At 44.7% G+C, this 22,866-nt stretch overlaps 1 protein-coding gene across 21 annotated transcripts in view; it reads left to right on the plus strand.

The window, feature by feature from the left end:
- CACNA1G (calcium voltage-gated channel subunit alpha1 G) overlaps positions 1-22,457 on the plus strand; it is a 154,771-nt gene extending 132,314 nt beyond the window's left edge. For 14 of the 21 annotated variants that reach the window (XM_074608085.1, XM_074608092.1, XM_074608087.1 and 11 more), the window contains 6 exons: positions 178-256; positions 352-473; positions 1,437-1,781; positions 10,871-11,060; positions 13,779-13,948; positions 17,658-22,457. In XM_074608085.1, coding sequence (XP_074464186.1) covers positions 178-256; positions 352-473; positions 1,437-1,781; positions 10,871-11,060; positions 13,779-13,948; positions 17,658-18,512 — 1,761 coding nt within the window. In that variant the 3' untranslated portion in view covers positions 18,513-22,457. The other 7 variants (XM_074608089.1, XM_074608096.1, XM_074608093.1 and 4 more) reach the window with 5 other exon arrangements.
- Positions 22,458-22,866: the final 409 nt, after the last annotated feature.

A 22,866-nucleotide genomic window follows, 5' to 3' on the forward strand; every position in this document is an offset into this window, starting at 1 on the left:
ACATTTCCCTTCCGAAGCACAGTCTGAGATACAGTCCTCACATTGAGGTCATTTTTCCCCTGAAGCAATTTAAGTTTTGGATTAAAGAATACAGCAAGAAACAGGTCTGGAACAAAAAAATCAATGAATGTTCTTTTTTTGTGTTTTTTTTCCCCCCATTTCTTTTTCTCTTTCCAGGTGGGGAATCTGGGTCTTCTCTTCATGTTGTTGTTTTTCATATTTGCAGCTCTTGGAGTGGAGCTGTTTGGAGACCTCGGTGAGTCTTCCCGTGCCGGTGGAAGGGGTGGGAGCGGTGTGCGAGGGGGGGTCGGTGTGCGAGCGGGCGTCTCACGGCCGTGCTTGGTCCTGCAGAGTGTGACGACACGCACCCCTGCGAGGGGCTGGGACGGCACGCCACCTTCAGAAACTTTGGGATGGCCTTTCTCACTCTCTTCCGAGTATCCACGGGAGACAACTGGAACGGGATAATGAAGGTAAGAGACCCATGGGAAAAAAAAAACCCTACCTATAATTGCTTAATTAGAAGCTGTCCACTCTGCTCCAGACTGGTAATGATGCTCAGCCGGGACACTCGGGTCCTGCAGTGAGCTGGCTTCTTCATTCATGTGCTGGGCAAAGTCTCTGACATTTCTGTTTCCTTCTCCCAGCAATGCGGTGCCTGGGGTTGCAGGCTCCGGGCATACTCCATATATTCCCTTTTTTCCCCTGAGACAGCAACTTAAAAAAAAGGGGAAAAAATAAAAGGACTCATCGAGTAGCACAAGTTCAGCTCAGTAACGTGCATTGGTATTATTTTTTCCTTACGTCTCCAGTTACTGTTACTGTTGTCGTTGGTATTACTTTGTTGTTGGTTGGGGTTTTTTTCTGGGAAAACCCAGGTTTCTGAAAGAGAATGTCTCTTAGGGGACTGCCATAGAGGCATGCTATTGTGAAGAGATCTGGCCTATGAATACACAGGGTGGTAGCTAGGCTGAAGAAATCGCTTCTCTGTCCATTTGTAGCCCGTGGTGAGCGTAAGGTGGCCAAACTCTTAAAGACAGGGTGTGAACTTGAGGAAAGCCTGTCTGCAGGCCCAGCGGCTGTGGGGTAGCTGATGGGTTGTAGCTGCACCCTGCTTTGCCCTGGATCTGTCTGCCACGCTCTTGTGCATTTGGTCTCTAACCTGGTGAAACAGCCTTTCCTTTAGAAGCAGCAGGGTGTTAATGTCTGTTGTCACACACCCCAAGGACAATTTCCTCTGAGCTTGCTTGTGGTGACTAACCTAGAAATGTAAGGTCTACTGGAAAGTATTTTGCCATTCTAGACATGAAATTTGCCGAGTCTTCTCAGTTTTATGCATGAAGGGGGAACCCATCGCAGCCAGCTGGCAAACCGAGGTCCATGCTGGAACCTTTTCACATTCCTCCATCATTCATCATTTCCCCCCCTGTTTCCAGGACACGCTGCGAGACTGTGACCAGGAGTCCACCTGTTACAACACCGTCATTTCACCCATCTACTTCGTCTCCTTCGTGCTGACGGCCCAGTTTGTCCTGGTGAACGTGGTGATCGCCGTGCTCATGAAGCACTTGGAGGAGAGCAACAAGGAGGCTAAAGAGGAGGCAGAGCTTGAAGCAGAACTGGAAATGGAAATGAAGACAATCACCCCCGGCCAACACAGCCCCTCGGACATCTTTGCGTGGCCGGGCAGCGCCAGCGGAGAGAGACCCGCGAGCCCCCGAGGATGTACCAACCCCATGCAAATCAAGGTGGACTCTCAGCTCTCATTAGTTTACCCTATGGTGAGAATCTCGGTTGGAGGGTGAAGAGGGCTTGACCTGCATATTTGCTAGGGGGAGACATGCACGAGTCGGTAATGAAGGAGTGGGTGTACCCTACGCCCAGGGCTTGTATTCCTCGCTGTCTGCTGACTGATTGTCACGTGGTGTGGGAGCCGATGCTCCAGGGAAGAGACCCAAGGCAGGTCTCCAGACCACCTTGACGCATCTGTTCAGAGGTAGAGAGCTTTGCAGTTTGTTCTGGAGATGTGCCCAAGCTGCCCAGTTCAGAGCTAGCTTCAAATTTGCTCTAATCCAGAGTTTGGGCTAGGTCCTTTGTGATAGCAAAATCATGAGCATAATGTGTTTGCTTTTCTAATGCAGCCCGTGAACCGCAACATAAAAGAGGAATAAAACTTGGTTAATCTTTGCTTAAGTATTAAATTTGATTTATGTAACTTCAATTTAAAATCCATCCCCACAAGCAAGCTTGTAAGAAAAGATTATTTTAACAGCAGAATAATGCAGAGGGGACTCAAACCCCAGCTCACCAGCACTGGTGGCAGAACTCCCACCAGCAGGAGCGGTGCCGGAGCAGGGCTGCAATGTGGTAGCTGCTACGAGCCGCAACAAGTCTCTCTAAAGCACAGTTTCTGGATGAAGACTCAGTTTGAGGAATGAGAGAGGTGAGGTCAAGACCCAGACAGGTCCTTTGGGAGGGAACTGAACTGGAATTATACAAGAAAAACGGTCCAGCCTTTTTTTTGGTCTTAGCTGATTGCAAATTGGGTTAAACTCTACACAGACCTCATTAGTTTTTATTACATCATGATTTCACAACAGCATATCTTGGCTTCTGCCTGGGGCGGACTAATGAGTATTCTAATGCATGAAAAACTCATTTATGATCTTTAGTCCAAGGGTGAAAAAGAGTAAATCCCTTACTTAAGCTTTGTTTCTGTTCTTAAGCTACTGGAAATTTCTGGTGCCATTAGGAGTCACTGATGTCTGAGACGGAGTCCAAAGCTGCTCTTTGGCACAGGAAGAAGGAGTTCAGGGCAATATGGGGAAATCCAGACTCATTACGTCCTCTAGGAAGAAACAACATGTCCCAACTGTTGTTGCACATGTTGAGCAGAGTACTGGCAAACTGTCCTCAGCTGATGTTGTCCTGCATCAGTCCTCACACTGGCAAAAAGGGAAATTGCAAGACAAATCAGAGGGAAGGATGCCCTCGGCCCTTCAGTCTCTTAAACCTGCCCTCTCTGGAGGTGGCTTTGCAAAGGGCTTATTCTCCTCATAATCTCCTGAGTGTTTTTTCTTGCTCTTTCACTCAAACAGAAGCCTCAAAAACCTCCGGGAGATTTTATTCCGGCTATTTACTCTCCCAGCCAAAATCTTCAGGAAAAATCTGATGCTTTGGCACGACAGCAGAGGAATACAATTCCCAGGACGCGACCCTGCAAGGACATGTGGTCAGCATGCTCTTTTGCTTGCCTGTCCCCCAGGATTTTTGCACCGTGTGCTGTTTGACTGTAATGGCGGTCCTCATTTCATTGTATGTAGTAGGCATTCCCAACCCTTAAATGGCTCCCGTGCTGCCTGCAAAAGCCAGACCCTGCTCCGTATAACCTGCCGGCGGCTGGGCTGTGGCCAGCTGGTTTGAACTTGGCCAGGACAACTGAGGCACCTCAACCCATGTCTGGCACATGAATTAGTGACCTGACGCGTGTCCATCCTGGGCATCTCCAGCTTTCGTGAACAGGATGCTCAGCTTCTCTTCAAGTCAGGTTATTTGAATTTATGTGACCCCCTGGATATGGATTTAGGTGTCAAATATTAGGTGTTCTTGCTGAGAAATGCGGACAGTGGGTATAGAAACCTTACAGCAGCAGTGTCCTGTAGGAATGCACAGCACCAAGTATCAAGATGCTGCTATTCCGGCTCCGTGATACGGCTCAGATCCCGGGAGTAACCGGCCGTGTCTGCTGAGAGGGAGAGTTGTCCCCGAGGAGGGCGCTGAGCGGGAGCACCACGGTGCGGGGGCAGCCGGCGTCGGCCCCGTCTCTAGTAATGTGTGAGAACGCTGTCACTGCTCACCGTGATATTACTGCACTGTTCTCTCTCCTCTCCTGCCTCGCCTCTCCTGTCCCGTTGTTTCTGTTACTGCTTTTCTCCCTGAATATTTCCGTCTCCCCCCCCACCTCTCCCCTCTATTCTGTTTTTTCCCCTTTTGTTCGTTGGGTTTTATACACTGTCCTTTTTTTCTCTCTGTCTCTGTCCCTTGCTTTTTTTTTCCCCTCTCTCTTTTTGGCTCGCTCTATCTTTCTGCATGCTATACACCACCCCTCCTAGGAAAGGCACTTGTTTGATACCATATCACTGCTGATCCAGGAATCTCTGGAAGGAGAGCTGAAGCTGATGGACAACCTGTCAGGCTCTGTGTGCCATCATTATGCCCTCCCAGCTCCCGAATATTACAACTCTGAGAACCAGGTTAATATTCCTAATTTCCTGCAAAGTCTCCATCCAAACTCGATTTGACTGAGACCTTTCATAGAGAGTTAAAAGTTCTTTATGCGATGTAGTCACAGGGATTTTGAAGCATAAGTCATGTTGGCTTTTTCTGTGGGAGATGAGATAATATCTTGGTTTATGATGTTGTATATCAATGCGAGAGGAAAAGCCCAGGCTCTGAGTTTCCCTCTTCAACACAGTAGGAAGTTTTTCATTGGGATTTACTGTTCACGAGTGTTGCGGGGGAAAATGTACAAAACCCCGTCTCCATCCTGCAGCGGGGGTCTTGGATGTGGCTTCTGGCTCCTAACCAGGGCTCTGTAGCAATGTCAGGACACGGCTGCAGAGCCTGGAGTAGGGGGTGAGGTTTTCCCAGAGCGGAGCCCGAGCTGGTGGGGATCCTCAGATGGTCTCTGTATTTTGTGCCTACTTACGCTGCATGAAAATCCAGTTTCGAATGATTTTCCTAAAGAGGCTTCTCGCAAGTGGGTCACTGTAAACTAGATCCTCATCTCTGATCTAAACTGGATTTAGAGGCGAGGCAGCCCTTAATGATGTACTTAAGTAATCCTGTGCTCCAGCGCTTTCTCGAACAAGGGCTGTAATACTTGTTTAAAATTAGTTCATTTACTTCTTGGAATAAAATACCCACTTTCTCAAGCGTGTTATTCTTTAGAGCAGGTATTTTCTCTAAATCACAGCAGTGACCGTAATAATAATTCAAGCATACCTATTTTTTCCCTTGGAATTGTGCAAATTCCATAGTTCTTGATATTTATTTTTTTTTCTTTTCCGGCTAAAAATAGTAGAAGTTTTCTTGTTAAATGAGTGTGCTTATTTATGAGCTCAGTGACACGCTAAATTATCCAACTTGGTGGTTCATTAGAGGAGAGGAACAAGCTTAGGTAAAATGAAATCCTACGGCAGATCTTTATATAGCGGGATAACATGTCTCCCTCTGATTGCTGCGTAGCGCTTTCCAGATTGAGGTCTATTAAGCTTTGGGAAGTGGTTGCCGCTAAGAACTGCCGGAGGAATAGAGGCAGTAGCTTTGGCGGGGAAGGCAGAGGGGTCACTATGAAACTCAGCGAGAGCCGGTTGGAAATTTTTGTGTCACCACATTTTTCACTGGAAAGTGCTGCTGCAGCGAAAAAGAAAAAAAAAAAAAAAAAAAAAAGGTTTTGTTTTGACATTTTTGTAATGAAAAAATATAGCGTTCCGGTTTGCAATGGGTTTTTCTTTTAAAATTTAAGCTGTTTTATTTTTTCCCCCCTGTAATTAAAACCCGTATAAATCAATTGAATGTTTCCAACAAAATGTTTTGACGGCTTCAAACTCAATTTTGGGCGAGGGGAGGCTGAAGAGGGGGTGATGTTTTGTTTACGTTTTGGCTTTTCTGTTCACACCATTCGTCATGTTCCCAGGCAAGGCAGGAATTTAGAGCAGTGCTGGGACTTGCTGAAAGCAACCTGATTAATAGCAGCTCCCAGCGGAGCAGCTCCGTCGGGCAGGAGCTGCTGGTGTCCACCACGCTCTAGCCCAGCCTTTCCCCGTGTGCTTGGGCTCCGGTCGGTGGGTTTGATCTGGCCCCGTTAGGGATCACCGTCCTTGTGTTGGCAGCCCTTGCAGCGATGCTTTTTGGGGGAGCCTCGTGTGAGATCAGGAGCTCCTCCAAAGCGTCTCTCTCATCCGTTGCCAGCGGATGACTGTGGCAGAGGAGATATCAAACCCAAGGTTAGATGAGAGGAGCCCGACCCTCTTTGTCTCAGCTGAAGTTTGGAGCCTCTCAAGGTTCACTCATCACTGGGGTTTGTGTCACCCCACTGAAGCCATTTCTAAGAGTGAGAAAATCCAGCCCTCTGACAACCTAAGTGCAACAGATCTGGGCCTCTGTGGTTTCTCTTGGAAGAGATATTGCTGTTGAAAGACTTTTCAAGCAGAGAGGGTAGGAAAAAAAAATACACAGTGAGAAACAAAAAGGAAGCACCTGGGATTTGCCCAGACCAGGAGGCTCCTGCAAACGTAAGCCGGGTCTGTAGGTTACCTGATGAAAAGCTGTCCCCAGTGCCACTCTCCCACCACTGTGGCCACCAGCATCAGACACATACCTGAGGCAGGGATCTGGGGAGGGCTGAGCCTGCACTTCAGGGAAGGATCCCTCCGTGCGGTGCCTGGCATCAGGGATCACAGAATCACAGAATGGTCAGGGTTGGAAGGGACCTTCAGAGATCATCCAAGCCAAAGTAGGGTCACCCAGAGCAGGTTGGACAGGAACGCGTCCAGGTGGGTTTTGAATGTCTCCAGAGAAGGAGACTCCACCACATCGCTGGGATGCTGCTCTGGGGGAGATGCTGCAGTCCCCTTTTTCCCCATTCCATCCAAAACCTGAAGTGACACTTCACGTGTCTTATAAAGAGCTCTGTGTCTAGGGAGAGAGCTTCATCAATATTTTACTAAAGATTTTTATCAATTCCTGGAATGCCTTCAGCGGGGATGTGTTCGTGCAAGACGCATCGGCACAACGTCGGTGCAGCACCTATTCCCGGCTGGGGTTTGCTGGGAGCCGGAGGAGGCCGTTGGGGCCAGGGCTGGGGTGGCATCTGGAAGACACAGGCAGTTCTTTTAGCAGGACAGTTATTGGTGCTTGCCCAGGCACTGGAGGCTCTTTAGCAGGCCAAAACTCACCAAAGGCAACAGGAAGGCATTTGCTGACCGAAATCAAGCCTTAAGTTTTGACCTGTCCCTTTTTAGCCATTAGGAAGTTAATTATTGTTCCACCTGCTTCTTGGGAGGGGGATGTCCCCGTCCCCTCCCCGGAGTGCAGGGACAGGCACGCTCCATACCCCACCTGCAAAATGATTTTGGTGTTGGGGAGTCTTTGCGGAGTCCACCAGCTTAGCTGAGGCCAAGGAAACAGCGGGGGTATTGGGTAGGAACAACGTCAGAGGTCTTGGAAGATCTTGAAGCCTCTTGTATTTGATCAGAGCCCAGAGGATAAATATCTTTAGTACGAAAGTAATGATACTTTTGCTTCTTCGTCTAGACAGGAGAACAACAAAATACAATGCTAGCATTAGCGTATGTGTTTAAATTCCCTCCCAGCTCACCGGTAAGAATTTAAGTATGAATGTCCCGCTCTTTTTTTTCATTTCTTTGTTATATTTCATTTCTGTAACGTTCTGGCCCCGGTAAAAATGTGCATGATGTAGCTTCTCCCACTGCAGGGATATTGCTTTAGTGTCTAGAAGTATTTAGATTATGATACTTTTTTTATTTTTTTTTTTTTTCTTTTCCAAAAGATTTGTGTCCTGGTTTCTTATGCTTAATCATCTCTCCCTTTAGATCCCTCTAGCTGAGATGGAGGCTCTGTCTCTGACGTCAGATATTCTCTCTGAAAAGTCCTGGTCCTTAGCTCTGACGGATGACTCTTTTCCTGATGATATTAACACACACTTACTTAATGCTCTGGAAAGCAATGTACATACACTGGTCGCTGTATAGTCTGATGTTTACAGGGTTCGAAATACTGCTTCCACCTCTCGACACCTGCCTAATGGCATTTGCAGTTCAAGCCCATTTCCAAATAGCACCGAGCTTTCCCCTGAACAGGACGTTGTCCTTAATGCCATTAGGTCCTGGGCTGTTATCGCTCTTGGCCACAAACTTGGCTCCTTGCGAGGAACGAGTATTTATTTCTATTTTTTTCTTATGTAAAAACAACGTGTTTTCTACAAGTAAAATAAATAGTAAAAAAAAAAAAAAAAAAATGCTTTGGAAAGCGTGAAGGTTGAAATTTCCTCCCCATCTGAAATAAATCAGTGATGCTGCGTGGAAGAGACCCATGAGCTCATGACTCATGTCCTCTGCTGAGGGGTCATCTACAGCCCTTTGGTGTGGAACGGATTTTTGTCTTTATGAACACAGGCACCACAAGGCTTTTTGCATGATTGGTGCCAGACTGTTTGTTTTACAAATATCAGATGGGGATCTCTCCGAGATGCTGCTTGTTTTGTGCATTCTTACTAGCAGTCATCCCGCTGGAGGGGAAAAAAAAAAAAGTTTGGACTATTTTGTGTCTATTTGACTCTTTTTGAATGAAATAACCAGTATTTTGAACCCTGCCTTAACCATCTCCTCTTTGAAACATTAGACATTTTTAGCTGTGTAGCGGTCAAGTGCTTTTTTTCTGCTGTACAACAGACATAACTCCTTTTCCAACATTTTTGGATCATTCTTTTTTTCTTTGTCGTTGTTCATGTACCTGCCTTTGGATGTTTGTGTTGTTGATAAATTTTCTGCCATCCTAGTTGACTCTCATCCTAATTAGCACTTACTTGGGAAACATCTCTTAAACCGTGACAATATTTCCCATCATGCTTCACGGCATCACGTGCAAAAGATTTTGTAAACTATGTTTTAACGTCTTGTATGAGACTTTTTGTTTCAAAATTAGTTAGTCTGGAGAGCTGGACTGAGGAAGGAGCCCTGCTAGTTTTGAATGAGATTAGACAAACCTGTTTGACAGCATAGCAAAGTCTCCCCGGTATAGCCAAGGGAGATAATTTTTGTCAAAAAACAAAACAAAACAAAACAAAAAAAAAAACAACAAAAAAAAAAGAAGGCAAAACCAGGTTGAACAAAGCATTTTGTCAATTTGTGTCAATACCAACAAAGTGTTTTGGTCAAAACAGTTTCCCAAACTCCTGAAAAACTGCAAGCTTTCATTGAAATCTTTTCTAAGTGCAATATTTTTACGCTTCATTTATTCACAGCCTTAGTTGAAAAATATCTCAGAATGTTTTGTTTGACTCAAAATAGATTTGGGTTGGGATTTTTTTTCTTTGGTTCACGAAAAACTCAGATTTGATTTTCAGTCAAGCCAAAACAACATGTTTTTCAAAACTACCAGTGAACCAAAAAGTCATGTGCTCCCGCTGCTCTGTTTGTCAGCTGGACTCGGAAGACCATTTTGCAGCCATTTTAAATGGTTTTCATGAAGTTGACTCACGAGATTTCCCCCGGGATGATCAGAGAGTGGAAAGGAGCCCGCTGTGGTATTGGATCCTGTCAATGAACCTAGAGGTTCATTAAAGGTTGGGTTTGGATGGGATCTCGAATCCAAATTCTCTTGTTGGGATCCAAATGGTTTTGAATTTTGAAATCTCAGGTTTCGGGCCATCTTTTCTGCTTTAAGCTAAATAATATGAAAGCTAAATAGCATAAACATACTGCTCGGAAGGGGAAGGCAGGGAGGAACAGGGAGGTTTCCAAAACCCAAGCCTCAGCTTTACCAGCACAGGTTTTGCTCTCTGTCCCTGAGCTACATCAGGAGACTGCAGTCTCTCTTATCTAGGCTGTATCCAGGCTATATCCAAATCGGCACGTTCCCAAGGACCGAAACTAATGCTGCATGACAGTGCAGATCCGTTGCCTTCATTAAATTTACAGCAGTTGTCTTCCTTTTTGTTTTTTCCTTTTCTTCGTTTTTCCTCATTTTTTTCCTTTTTTGTAAATTCCTTTTAATCTCACCGTGTTTCTTGTGCAAATGCAATGCCATAGTGAAGTTTTGGTTTTGTGACCGAAGGATAAAATCAGGAAAAAGAAAAAATCTCAGTGCTGATTTCAGGAAAGCTGTAATGCACTGAGTGAAGGGAAGATTTGTCAGAAAATAAGATTTAAAGTTTTCCAAAAACGATCAGCAATATACTATATCGGACTACAGTGTCACATCTTTTTTCTGTGTTTTTCAATGGAGGCCTTTTAAAGGTGAAATCATTCTTTCATTAAAAATATCCAGGGAAGTTGACTTTGCTTCCATTTATGCTAATACTGTCCAACACAATAACACCCAAGAACATTTCTGGGATGGAGATATTTTCTTACGAGATCAGCCCTGGATCCACCTCATTCGATATTGCCTCTGGTGCTGCCCATTCCAAGAGACTCTTTGGCTGTAAAAACTCCACAGTCAACATATATACGATAACCCTCGCTTGCATCAGATCCCTTCTAATTAGAGAACGGCTTTAACCCTGAAGCAGTAGGTGTAGATATCCCTTTCAATAAAATGGGTTTAGTTATTCATTATGTGAGAAGAAAAACCAATAAAATTGTGCTGGGAGCCAGAATAGAGAATATTTTCTGTAAACTACTTTTGTATTTGTTTTTTTCTTTTTTTTTTTTTTCTTTTATTGTTAGAAGAGGACACTACTCACCTTTGCAAAAGTCTGACTTGCTGATGAGGGCACGTAGAGAGAGCTTTACTGTTATTGCAGAGGATCAAAGTTATGCAAAGCATGTGACCTTTGCTGGCCTTGAGGCATGATGCCTTCTTTGCATATCCCCGAAATAGTCATGGTTTATTACTGCAGTGTTGCTTCCTCTGTTTCTGTGGTTCATTCTGTGTGACAATTTATTGACAATACAAAATGAGGGGTATAGCTTCCTGGTAGATCCATTCGTGCAACTTGTACATACTGACGATGTGCATGCCCATCGTGCCATACTGATTGCAATGGCTGTCGCTAGCGTTTCTGGGCACTTCTCCTCTTCCCACACCATCATGCCTTCCTTCCTCACTGATTTTTTCCCCGTAGGCTGATCTCCGCTCCAAAGACGACACGCTGACCCTGTCTCCCAGCAAGGACTTGCTGAGCGTGAGAAAGCCTTCGGTGGGGCGCACCCACTCCTTGCCAAATGACAGCTACATGTTCCAGCCGCCGTACTCCAGCCCCTGCCCTGCCTCCCTGGGCGAGAGGAATCCAGCACATCACAAGTCCCAGTCAGGTACACATCTGTCAGCTGGGACAAGAGCGGGATTTTCCAACAGGTTGCCCAGAGAAGCTGTGGCTGCCCCATCCCTGGAGGGGTTCAAGGCCAGGTTGGATGGGGCTTGGAGCAACCTGGGCTGGTGGGAGGTGTCCCTGCCCAGGGCAGGGGGTGGCACTGGGTGATCTTTAAGGTCCCTTCCAGCCCAAACCATTCTATGAATATAGAAATAGCTGGGATTTTCCAAGCTATTCAGTAGGAGGCCGCAAATTGCCATCGGTTTCCAGTGAGCTGTTGGTGTTCACACCTGTGGAACGGCTTTGCAAAGACCCTCCACAACTTGCAAAGTCCAGGCTCTTAGAGATAACTCCTTTCCTCCAAATGTTTTGGCAATGTGACAGCAAGCAGTTGGCCTGGCTGAAGGCTGATTGTCCCCCTGCCTGGTTCTCCAAGGGTTACAGCCCGTACAGCCTGGGCTCCATCCATCTCACCTGAGCTAGCTATGGCCCTGCAGCAAAAATCCCAGCAGAAAAATATTTCCTCATGCCTGTTTTTTGTGCAGCAGTACCTATTCTAGCAGGTATTGGAAGCTCTACATGGGAACGTCTGTGAAAGAAGGGAAAATGGTGTCTCTAAATGCCTGTAAAATGAATGTAAATGTGCTGAATTGAGAGAGATCTCAGTGTGAGATGAATGGAAAAAGGAGAGAGTGTAGAATTGTCCTTCCCAGTGCGCGTGGTTGGGATATACGCCTTCGAGCTAAATTCAGAGATATTCTTAGATCCAGCGTATTGCAAATGCCAAGGGCTCTCTCTCCGCCTGCACCTCTGTACCTGTACTTGCAGCTGCCTCCTGGTGCTTATCAGTGTGCGTTCGTTTGCTCTGTCTGCGAGGGGCTGCCTTCTGCTGGGAAGTGGACATAGCTGTCTTTAATTCTTCTGTACACGCCATCGTTTTAGACATTTGCCACAGATAAGACAGAGAAGTTTTTACAAGCATTGTCATTTGAAAGCCTCTAAGCAGAACATAGTTTTGGCCCTGTTCAGAATGGTAGGAGATTTGAACAGATCAGAAAGAATGTGTTGAAATTTGCATAGTAATAAGAATGTGGATGAATAGCGACTGTTCAACAGCAGAAAAAAAAAAGCGGACACAACGGAGGTAGATGAATCTGGAGTTGTGAGAAATCACTGCCATAACACAACGTTTTCAAGGTCAAGAGCTGTCCTTTGAAGAACCTGTTTGCACGTAATGCAAAAGATGCAGCTAAAATCCTGGTAAAATCCCACTGAAATCAATAGCAAAACTCCCATTACCTTCAGTGGAACCAGAATTTATGGTTCTCTGTAACAGTCAAGAAATTCCTCGGAGTTATAATCCCTGACCATACAAAAGAATCCTGTTTGCTACAGAGGGAGTTTCCAGTGCTTCATTTCTGACCCTTGATCCAGATGCATTTGTCCTGTCTTGAACAAAAACTACGTCAACTTGACCAAAAAGTGGGTAATTTCTGAGTCCCTTCTTTCCTCAAGATTTCACTTCCCAGTTCCCAGCCCCATCTGAGAGCCCTGGCTTGGGGAGGGACAGCCATTGCACCCTTGTAAATCCACAGGGAAAAAACTGTTCCACTGAGATGCAGGAGAAGTATTTTGGAAAGGTAAAGCTGATGTCTTATTCATAACCACATTAAGCAATTAAACCTTTTGTGTTTTTCTCCCGCTGGTGAAATTCCAACTGTCTTAAGCGGGCCAAAGTGCTTGGAGGTGGGTAGGGTGCCCAAATCTTGGCGTATGCATCACTGTCCTGTTCCACCTACAATGTCACTGCTTTTCGGGGTGGGGGAAGTCACCCCTACCTGTTTACAGTTTGTAATATTATAAAGTGCTGTGAAGATAGCAAAAGGTGCCAGGCGCCTCTAATAAATCACCACAACTAAGCCATAATATTTCAAGCTGAGAAGGGTTTTGTTGTCAGAAACGCTGGCACTTGCAGGAGGTATTTGTTTGAATACTCCTTCGTAATGGGGCTGTTGTTCTGGGAAAGATTCCAGGACAAATGAGATTCTCTGGGATGCGGTCCAGGTTAAATGAATTGTTTTGAAAAATGTTGAGCCGGGGGGGGGGGGAGACGACGAGGGGGGGGGACCATGCAGAGTTTCAAACCTTTTAGAAGAAGTAGCCAGCAACCACAAAGGGTCAGAGAGGGGCTGGGGAGTGTGTATGGCCTTCTCCTGGGATGCTTTGTAAAACTCGCCCTTAAAGCTGCCAGGTGCCGTTCCCTTTCGCTTCACTTCCAGTGTGCATGCTGGTTTTGAGATCCCAGCAGTCGGTCTCCGCATACACTCAGGTATGGAGACATCCTTTCCTAGAGTCTTTCGAAGCCAGGGCCTTGCGGTGCTAAGATGTGTGGTTGCCTGCAAAGTTATTGGGATGTTGGGATGTAGAAATTGCCGGTCCAGATGAACTCCTAGTTCGTAATCTTCTATTCTTAACAGGAGCTAGTCCCAGTTGTATCAGGGGAGAATGCCAAGAAAAATGAAATAATGGACAATTTTGGAATAATTTATTAGTAGGTGGGAGTTTTATCCCAGTCATGGAGAGCTGGTTGCTGAATTCAGTGGTTTTGCCATGCCTGGTCCGAGGTGAAAAGGAGCAGTTTTCTCTGGGAGGTCATAGAGACAGGGACACCGTGCCCAGATGGACACATCACATTTCTGTCTCTTCTCCCTCTCGCAAGGTTCAAAGGCATCGGTGCAGTCGCAGCCGGCAGACACCAGCTCTCTCCTGCAAATCCCAAAAGACCATTTTCACCACGTAAGAGCTCACGAGCGTTGGGTGAGGGAGAGCAAACCCCAGGCCTCCCCGCAGCTGCACTCTTCTTCTGCTGAAAGGCTGCTCCGCAGGCAGGTAAGCAGACTTAACGATCACGAACCTGCCGAGGTTTTATATTGTTGTGTTTCCAGGTTAACCATGCTTTAAATTCAAGGAGGGATTCACGGCAAAACCTCCAGAGAACTGTAATTCTCCAACAGAAATAACAAAAAGGTTGATGGATTTTGATCTGAAAGCCATCCAGGAGTCTCCAAAGAATGTGCGTGATGAGCATCATCTCCTTTGGCAACATGCCTAAATGTTCTCCACATTGTTAGCACTTTATTTTTATTTTTTTTTTCAGTCCTCTTCATAAATGCAGCCAAGTGCTCCCCAGGGGCTTGTTGGGGGTGAGGAACTAATTCTTAACTGCTGTGATTTTCTCAGTGCTTGAAAGGAGACAGGACTGCAGACTCCATCCCCGGCTGCCCTTCCTCTGCTTTCTCGAAAGGGGAAAACTGTTTAAAGGAAGCTGGATACCTCGTATGCAAAACCATCATGGAAAGCATACTAGTTTTACAGTGAGAATCGAAAGGATCTTAATTTTCCATTCTCCGGTGTGCTTTTGAAAAGTTTGAGTATATGGAAAACAGAACACATTTTATTTTGCAACTGGTTTTATCTCTGGTTTTTGCCTGGCATTGATTTAAATCCTGATTCAACCGAAGATCTAAGAGACCTAATCAAAGATTCCAGTCTGCTTGATTGGAAGCATAAGTTTGAATTCATCTTTTTTAGTAAAATACTTAAAACTTGTGCTTCACTCTCCCATTTTTAGGCATATTTCATTATGCAGCTGGACCAGGACCAGAGGCATGTCTGATTCCCAAACTGCTCCCTTCAGTAGTTTCATGCCTGATTTTATATACACAAACTACATCAGTTCTTTTTTTTCGAAAGCAATTTCTTTCCTGCATGAAAATATTCCCATTTCTTTCATCTTTTAATCAACATTGACAAATTAGACAGTTGATTCATTAAACTCTAAAAATGAATGTGAAGTACCAAGGTTAACAATTACATTAGTCTGTAATACTAAATTGACATAAGAAATTCCTAGCATGTATTCGTTTGCACAGGGCTGGCCAGTTACCCCAGTTGCTGCTAATGGGGAAACTAATTGATGTCATGATTCCAGTTCATAACCACTCTCTCTTGCTTTCTAATGAATAACAGACCCATCCTTTTGAACTGCTCTATCTAGAATAAATTACCATGTTAGCCATCTTCCTCAGCCTAATTTTGTTCATCTCTTTGAAGGCTTCTTTTTCTAAACCTTCTCGTATGTTTAAGTTATTTTATTCCCCTCCCTCCTCTCTCTGCTCCCGCGGTGACATGAGCATGCTCTTGGAGTGACGTTGTAGAAAGGAAAAAGCTTTGGGACAGTGAGCAGATGTGGTCCACAGGAGGACAGATCCCTCCGAAGACTAGCGAGGTGCTGCCTTGGGCGCGCTCCCCAGGAGCTGGCAGCTCCCAGCGCGGCCCACGGGAGCAGTAAGGTTGTTCCTGGCAACAGGGCAGTGTTGCTCTTACTGTTAATTGCAATCTAGATGGCCAGACACTGTGAAACTTAGTCCTTAAAGAGGCAAAATTCCCTTTACGCTCCCGGCACTTCTGCTTGCTCAGGTACTCTCTGCTTGGCTTCTTTTATAGCCGCCACTAATTTGTTACTAGCACATCACGATAGCCCAACCTAGCAAAGCATTTTGGTTTGTAGTACCCTTTTTTCCTTATTGTTACATATATTGCATGTAATCCTGATTTGTTTTCTTTTTTTCTTTTCTTTCTTTCTTTTCCCTTCCCCCTTGTCCCCCCTCCTATCCCAAATTTGTGCATAGATAAATCTTGTCCACCACATACCTGGTCCGTGCACTCTCCTCCATCATTAAAACCTGTGTGTTTAACCTCCCTTTCCCTTCAGAGCGCTGGAGAGCGGACACAGTCCCCACAGTAACGTGCAGTTTATAGACTCCGGGAAGTTTGACAATTAGCAATGCACTTGCAGATGAAGATGCGTGGATCAGATGCTCGGAGAGAACATTCCCTGCTGAGGAACACACTCCTTGGCAGTGCATTGCACAAAAGCTTTTCTCCAGGGGAATTCCACCTGAAATTAAAACGATATTGATTTTCTGGTTCCAGGACTGTGTACCCAAGGTGTAGCCCGCACCAAGCTGTGGCTACTACAGGTGTAGACCCCAATGGGATGGCGGAGGGTCCTTTTATTTTGAAACAAACCCGTAAAACATTTGTGCAAACAGTTGCTACTACCAACTGCCAAAGATGCCTGTATCATAGGGAAAGAGCGAGCTGCTGGTGACCAATACTGTCGTTGTGTGCAACACAGGTTGGTGTACAAGCAAAAGTAACGACAATAATTACTTTTTGCTTCTGTAGTCTACTTTTTCGTGGCCTGTGTCTCTTCTCAGGATAGGAACATGGTTTCGCTCCCAAACACTAGAAGTATTGACATTGAGGAGACCAGAATTAGCTCCGCTCTTGGCTGCGGTCAGTTGCCAGTATTATGCTGTAAAATTTTAACTAGAAAGGATTCACCAGCAATTGGACAAAATCGTTTGCTGTATTAAATATTCTCTCAACTCTCACAGGCGACAAAGGGAGCCCAATGTGCAGATGTAGCAATAGATTCTTGTGTTTCTGCGTGCACACATGTGCATACTGCAGCTGATGAGAGCTTTGCCTGAATAGAGATCATTTGGCTCAAACGATCCTTGCGGGACAATTTTTATATAAATTCTAAGATCATTTTGTGGCGGTTCGTCACAAAAGCGTTCCTTAGTATGAGGAATTTCATCTCCTTACGCTTCTCTAAAGGACTGAGACCAGCTGTACGCATTTCCCCCAAATTTCTCTGTGAAGTTTTTAATCTTTAAGATCATTTAAGAGTCTTCTCGAACTGAGACTCTGCCTTTAAGGGCCAGTTAATGTGGCTGATTTGTAAACCCTTTTGACAAGGGATGCAGTGCAGTGAGAAGACAGAACCTTCAAAACATGCCGTGGGTTGTCTCTGCCAGCAGGCACCGATGCTGCATATGGCTCTGGACAGCCGAGGCAAAAATCTGCCTTGGGAAGCCTGAACTCAAGCATCAGAATAACTTGAAATAATTACAGATTATTATTATTATTATTAGTCCAGCTTTTCCAGCTCCCCTGCCGTAAGATGGTGCAGAGTCATGGCTCCAGCCTGGGGACCACAGCCAGGGACAGGCTGCTGCCCTGATGCTGGCGCAGACCGTGGTTGCTCTGGCGTCGCTGGCTCTGGGCGTCCATGCCCTCAGCATCACCTGGGATAGAGAAGGGAATACACAGGCTCACTCGCACATCTTCCCTCTTCCACTCGTACTTGGGCTGCTAAAATTACAAAGGGCTTTGCCGTAGACCCTCATCCTTCAGATAACAAGAGTATGTCTAAGTCTGGGTGGGGGCATTCTGTTTTTGCAGCCCCCCGTCCTTAGAGGAGAAAGCTAAAGGTCAACCGTTTATGAAGAATGAAGGGTCAAATCCGTCTGTCACTTACACAGCGACAAACCCACGGATCTCCGAAGCCTGGGAGTTGCTAGAACCCACAAAGCAGGTTGAGTTATAGGAGTCAGTCGGTCTGAGGTATCTCAGGAGAGTTGAGTGCCCTGTAAACGTTGTGCCTTGCTTGTACTAACCTTTGTTTGGTCTGTCTCTCTCATCTGGCAACTCCCCTCCTCCCCAATCCCTTTGCGCTCCGATACAGATGGCTATACGGAACGACTCTTTGGATAGCAAGGAGAATCTCCACACCGAGGTGAGTGAACTCTCTGACCCAAATGTCCCCGCTGTGCCCAAGGAGGAGTCATCAGTGGCTCTGACGCCCTCAGAAGCGCAGGAGTTGGCTGCATGGAGCCGGGCAAGCGTTCATACGCAGCAGCATTCCCACAACCAGTATAATATTTCAAAGCAGGCACCAGCATCCTGTGCTTGTGCAGACTCGTGTCAGGAGACACCTGGAGATTCAATGGACCAAGAAGTATCTGAAATAAACAGCTCCTCGGAGCCTTTCACTTCAGAAACTTGTACAGCCTCGAGTGCCTGTTCAGAGGTTCAGCCTCTCACTCCTAAGAGGAGCGTAGGCAATACCGGCAACGTTACATTGAAGGACCTGAAGAAATACCACAGTGTAGACACCCAGGGTCTTCTAAAAAAGCCGCCCTCTTGGTTAGATGATCAAAGGAGACATTCAATAGAAATTTGTTCAATGGAAAATAGCCCTCAGCACCATTCCACATCTAGCTCTTCTGGCTTCATAAGTCAGGTGGTAAGTGAAATGGAAGGCTTGCAAGGAACACGGCAGAAGAAAAAACTGAGCCCTCCATGTATATCTATAGATCCACCCGATGGACAGAGTTTACTACCTAGAGGACCTCACAGCATCTCACCTGCCAGTGGAGACATTTGCTTGAGACGGCGTGCTCCATCTTGTGAGTCCAAGGATTCGATGGATATAGGGGATTCGTTGCTTCCAGACAGTATGTCAACGTCTCCTACCCCAAAGAAAGACTTGTTGACACTTCCTAGCTTTTCCTTTGATCAAACGGAAATGGACCCCTGAGTTACTTTTCTGTTGGTGCCAAATGTTTTCTTCCTTTCATGTAATAGAAAAAAAAAATAAATTAAAAAACTCTGTATTCCAAAATGGCACTGGGTAAAAATTTTCCAAAGAAAGATTAAAGAACCAGCTGGTTAAAAGAGTGGTTAACCTATATCACGCTTACTTAAGCATATGTTCTGCTTAGGTAAAAGCAATACAATGTGCAGAATCTATATGTATATTATATTTTATTAAATTAATTGAATCTAGTATTGCGGGATGTAGTACATTTTGTGACTAAAGACTCGTTTAATTTTCTTCTATTTTATGTATCTCAGAATATTTCTGAGATAACGTTGGTTTTTATGAATATTTTAACCTAAAAAAATATATATTTAATCCCTTCTCTTTTTTTGTTTTGTTTTGTTTGGGTTTCATTTTGTTTTGCAAAGCACAAAATGTAGCCAATTAGTGCATTACAGAGGAAATGTATCCCACAGTCAGCAGTAAATAAGGATTATTTAATGTAATTTATTTTTCCCCTTGGACTTTAATGATATTCTGGGAAAAAGATTGTTTGGGTAGTATAAAAATGCAGTGGCAGTTTTTTAACAAAATAATATTCCGATCCTGGATAAAATCAACATCCAGAGTAAAAGCAAGTGCACAAACCCAGGAAGGTACCACATGCTGACAGATGTCCCGTGGCAGGGGGTCGGAACTAGATGATCTGTAATGTCCCTTCCACCCCAAACCGTTCTATGGTTCGACGATTCTATGTCTGGAGGTGGTGAATGTAGAGCCATTTCACTGTACACAATACTGAATTATGAAAGGATGTTCTAGATCATCCACTGGTGACCCACAAAATCATGTCAAAAATGGTTAATTTTCATACGTGCCTAGGAAACAGAGGCAAGAAAAGCCTGTGGTCACTTCTGAGATGTTTTTCCAGGGTCTTTGAGACAGATTTGTTTCTTTTCCTGAGTTTTGCCCCCCTGCAAGCCTGCTGTTTGCCACGGGGCTCCTCCTCTCTGCGCCCCTGCGGGAAGGGGAGCGAGGCCCTGGTGAGGGTTTGCAGTGGGTGACCTCAGCGCAGAGCTGCCGCGGCACTGGGCTTAAGCACATGGTTAAAGTTAAGCTCTTGCTTAAGCTGCCTTGAGGTTGATCGTATTTAAGCAATTCTTTAAAATCATACGCTTATGTGTTCGACAGAATCAAGGCCTACTGCAAGTTATTTTATGGAATACGTGTAAGAAAGTCTGTAGGTACTGAAGCGATTGTTGATTTTCAGTTTTGAAGGTCAAGTTTTTTTGCTGTAAGAGCTAATTTACATGACCCTGACTGTAATTTTATTTCCAGTCTATCAAAAGCCTTAAGCAGCTACATCATGATAAAAAGTAGATAAAACCAGAATTCATGTCCTTACTGTATAACATGTCCTTAATGTCACCCATCTCAGAAATTAACTGTTTACTTCCGTGCTAATGCCCTCTGCAAAAAGCAATCTGTAAAACTGGCCAGCACAGCCCCAAAACCCCGAGAGGTTGGCCCGGTTCGACACCTCCCGCTCTTCACAAGACTGATGGAAACCAGACATTAAGTTCACTCAACCTCCATGAAATCACATTAAGATGTAGGCTAAGTAAGACTCCGCAGGCATGGTCTGAAGCGTGTGAATAGTCACAGGTTTAACACTGCGTACATGGATAAGGCTTTGCTGGATCCTGTCTTTAAACCAGCGCAAGCAAGAGGAGGATTTGTGCTAATTCTGTCAGTCGGGAGTTTGTAACTTTTTGAGAGCTACTGATCTTTGCAAATCACTACAACATGTTGATGTACAGCCTTTTATCCATCCAGAGATTAGCCGGTTACGACTACACGTATCTGCCTTAGCTTCAAGTATACATACAAGAAGAAGACACTGTTTATACCTAACAGCCCATGTGAGGTCTTAAGCTCCTTTATTTTCACTTGAGGACGTTTACTCCATAAACAATCCCTATTGATTTACATGTCCTGGAGAAATGTAAGGGCTTTCAGCGGGAAGTCAGGCAATCAGCGTATTTGAAGTAGGAGGATTAACATTCTGTACTATTTACTGCAGTTAGATTAATTCTTGGCTGGGACATTTTCCCCTCTTCAACGCGGGCCCATACGGAGACCGCTCTCTTTGATATGCCAGTCCAAATCCAGAGTTAAGCCCGTTTAAAGCAATGATTTCAAACAAACCTTTCATCAGTTCTTCCCCCAGATCATATTTAAGGAAATAATAAAATTACAGTGTATTAAGCCTGAGAAATATTCTTAATCCCTTTTTGGTTTTACACTCATAATGAGCCTTAGATTTTCCTTTCACATGTACTAAATAATTTGGGGAAATAGCTAGGCCGCTAAAATTGCCGACCCTGGTTCCTTCATGATTAGGAGCGTGTTTGTATAGCTGGAACGATACTGCTCATACAGTTCCTTCCCTACCAAAAAAAAAAAAAAAAAAACAAAAACCAAAAAACAACCAAAAACCCAAAACCATGGAAGTTTTTAGCTTGAAATCCTGGCACAAAACATTGATGTGATGTTAATCCAAATGCTCAACTGCAAACGTAACAGAAAACCTAAAGGCTCTTCTGTTTTCAATACTTGGGGTTTTGCCCACTGACAAGGTTTGTGGAAGTAACAAAAAGTTTACATCATACGTGAATATTCAGTAAAGACTAGCCAGTAAAAAATATTCTACGATGATGCATTCAGGACAAGAAATCTGTGTAAAATAGTTTGTTTTCTAAACCACATATTTTTTTTCTAGATGCCCTTTTGAGAAACAAATACAAATGTACTGCAGCACATGCAATAATCTTAAAATAATTTTAAATACCTTTGGGGGGGGTTTTATAGAATTTGACTTTTTTTAAACAAAATGTACAAAATCCACGGGAATTCTGTAGAATGGTTACGTTGATAGAATTTTTTATATTTTTGTAGAAATCTATAGAGAAATTGTTAAAAGTCTGCGTAGCATCTTGGGAACAGAAGCAGCTCTTATCTACGAGTTTCTTTTCATAAACCTGGAGCCAGACCTGCTGTATTCCGACACGTAGAGCCTAGTTTCAGAGCCCTGCATCCAGGTCGTGTTTAGAAGTAAGCAGCTAAGCTCAAGTTCTACGATATTGCAGTGCTATTGCTGTTCGAGAACTGTACCCCTATAAAACACCTACCCCCCAAAACTCAGCCCCTGTCGATGGTTAAAGTAGTCGCATGGCTATCGAGTTCATTCAAGCACACCAGCACTTTACTACTGTGGATTTACTGTATACAGGTGGGAGGAGGATATTTTGCTATTGCCGGTCTGAAACACGGGGGACAGAGAGATTGCAGACGCGTCTGGGAAAATGTAAATTCCATTCTCGCAGCCCCTCGCACATAGAACTGATTTTTTTTCGTAGCTCGGTTACAGGCCGTTTATACTGTAGACATTTTGGAGGAGGGCAAAGAAAACACTGTTTTTGACTTCTGTGCATTGCACTCGGCGCAAGGTGTGTTCAAGGAGAAGAAAAGAAAAAAAAAAAGGAAAAAAAAAAAAACGAAACCCACAACAACCAACCAGAAAACAAAAGTGTTACCATTGTAAATTAGGCTATGCCCCAGTCTCCCCTTTTCTGCCCCTTTGGCTATAATAACCCCTGTACACTATTACACAATGTGACTAGAGTAGGCACAGTACCATTGCAATGTCCGTAACAACCTAGTATATATTATAGAACTTTGTATTTAATAGTTAATATATTGTTATACTGTATCAGGTACATAGGCCAAAACAAGGTCTTTTGGTCAGGGCAACAAAAGGTGGTATTCATGGGGAAAATCGGGTTAAAATGTTCCTTTTTAAAAAAAGAAAAAAGACAAAAAATGAGTGTAAATCTTTACAAATGACAAAAACAAATGTGTCCTATTAAAAGCTTTTGAAAAGAAAACAACTGTGCACTTCCCTTTTTTGTTGTTGCTGATGATAATCTGTATCATTCAGAGCAGTCAGATCTTTGGTCATGTTCTAATTGCGAACAGTTGGAGTAGGTATTGTATAGCAGCAGCGGACGGGAAGTTGAAAGAAAGATTGTGAAATGTCGTCCCTTTGTGAAGCAACCCGGGGTGACACCGCAAGCCAGTCTGGCCCAGTGCATGGCCCAGGGCATGCTGGTTGACCAAGGAGACCAGCAGTTGGGCTTCTGCGATCGCTTGGCATCTAAGGATGCAGAGGCTGCTGGGACCACGATGGAGAGAGCTGCAGCCAAAGGGGAGATGGGAATTAGAAGGGGCAGATTCGATCTGTCCATGAAAATGCGTTGCTGTGAAGAGGAAGACACCGGGCTTTTCCATG

The sequence above is a fragment of the Larus michahellis genome, chromosome 14, assembly GCF_964199755.1.
Source record: "Larus michahellis chromosome 14, bLarMic1.1, whole genome shotgun sequence".
Lineage (NCBI taxonomy): Eukaryota > Metazoa > Chordata > Aves > Charadriiformes > Laridae > Larus > Larus michahellis.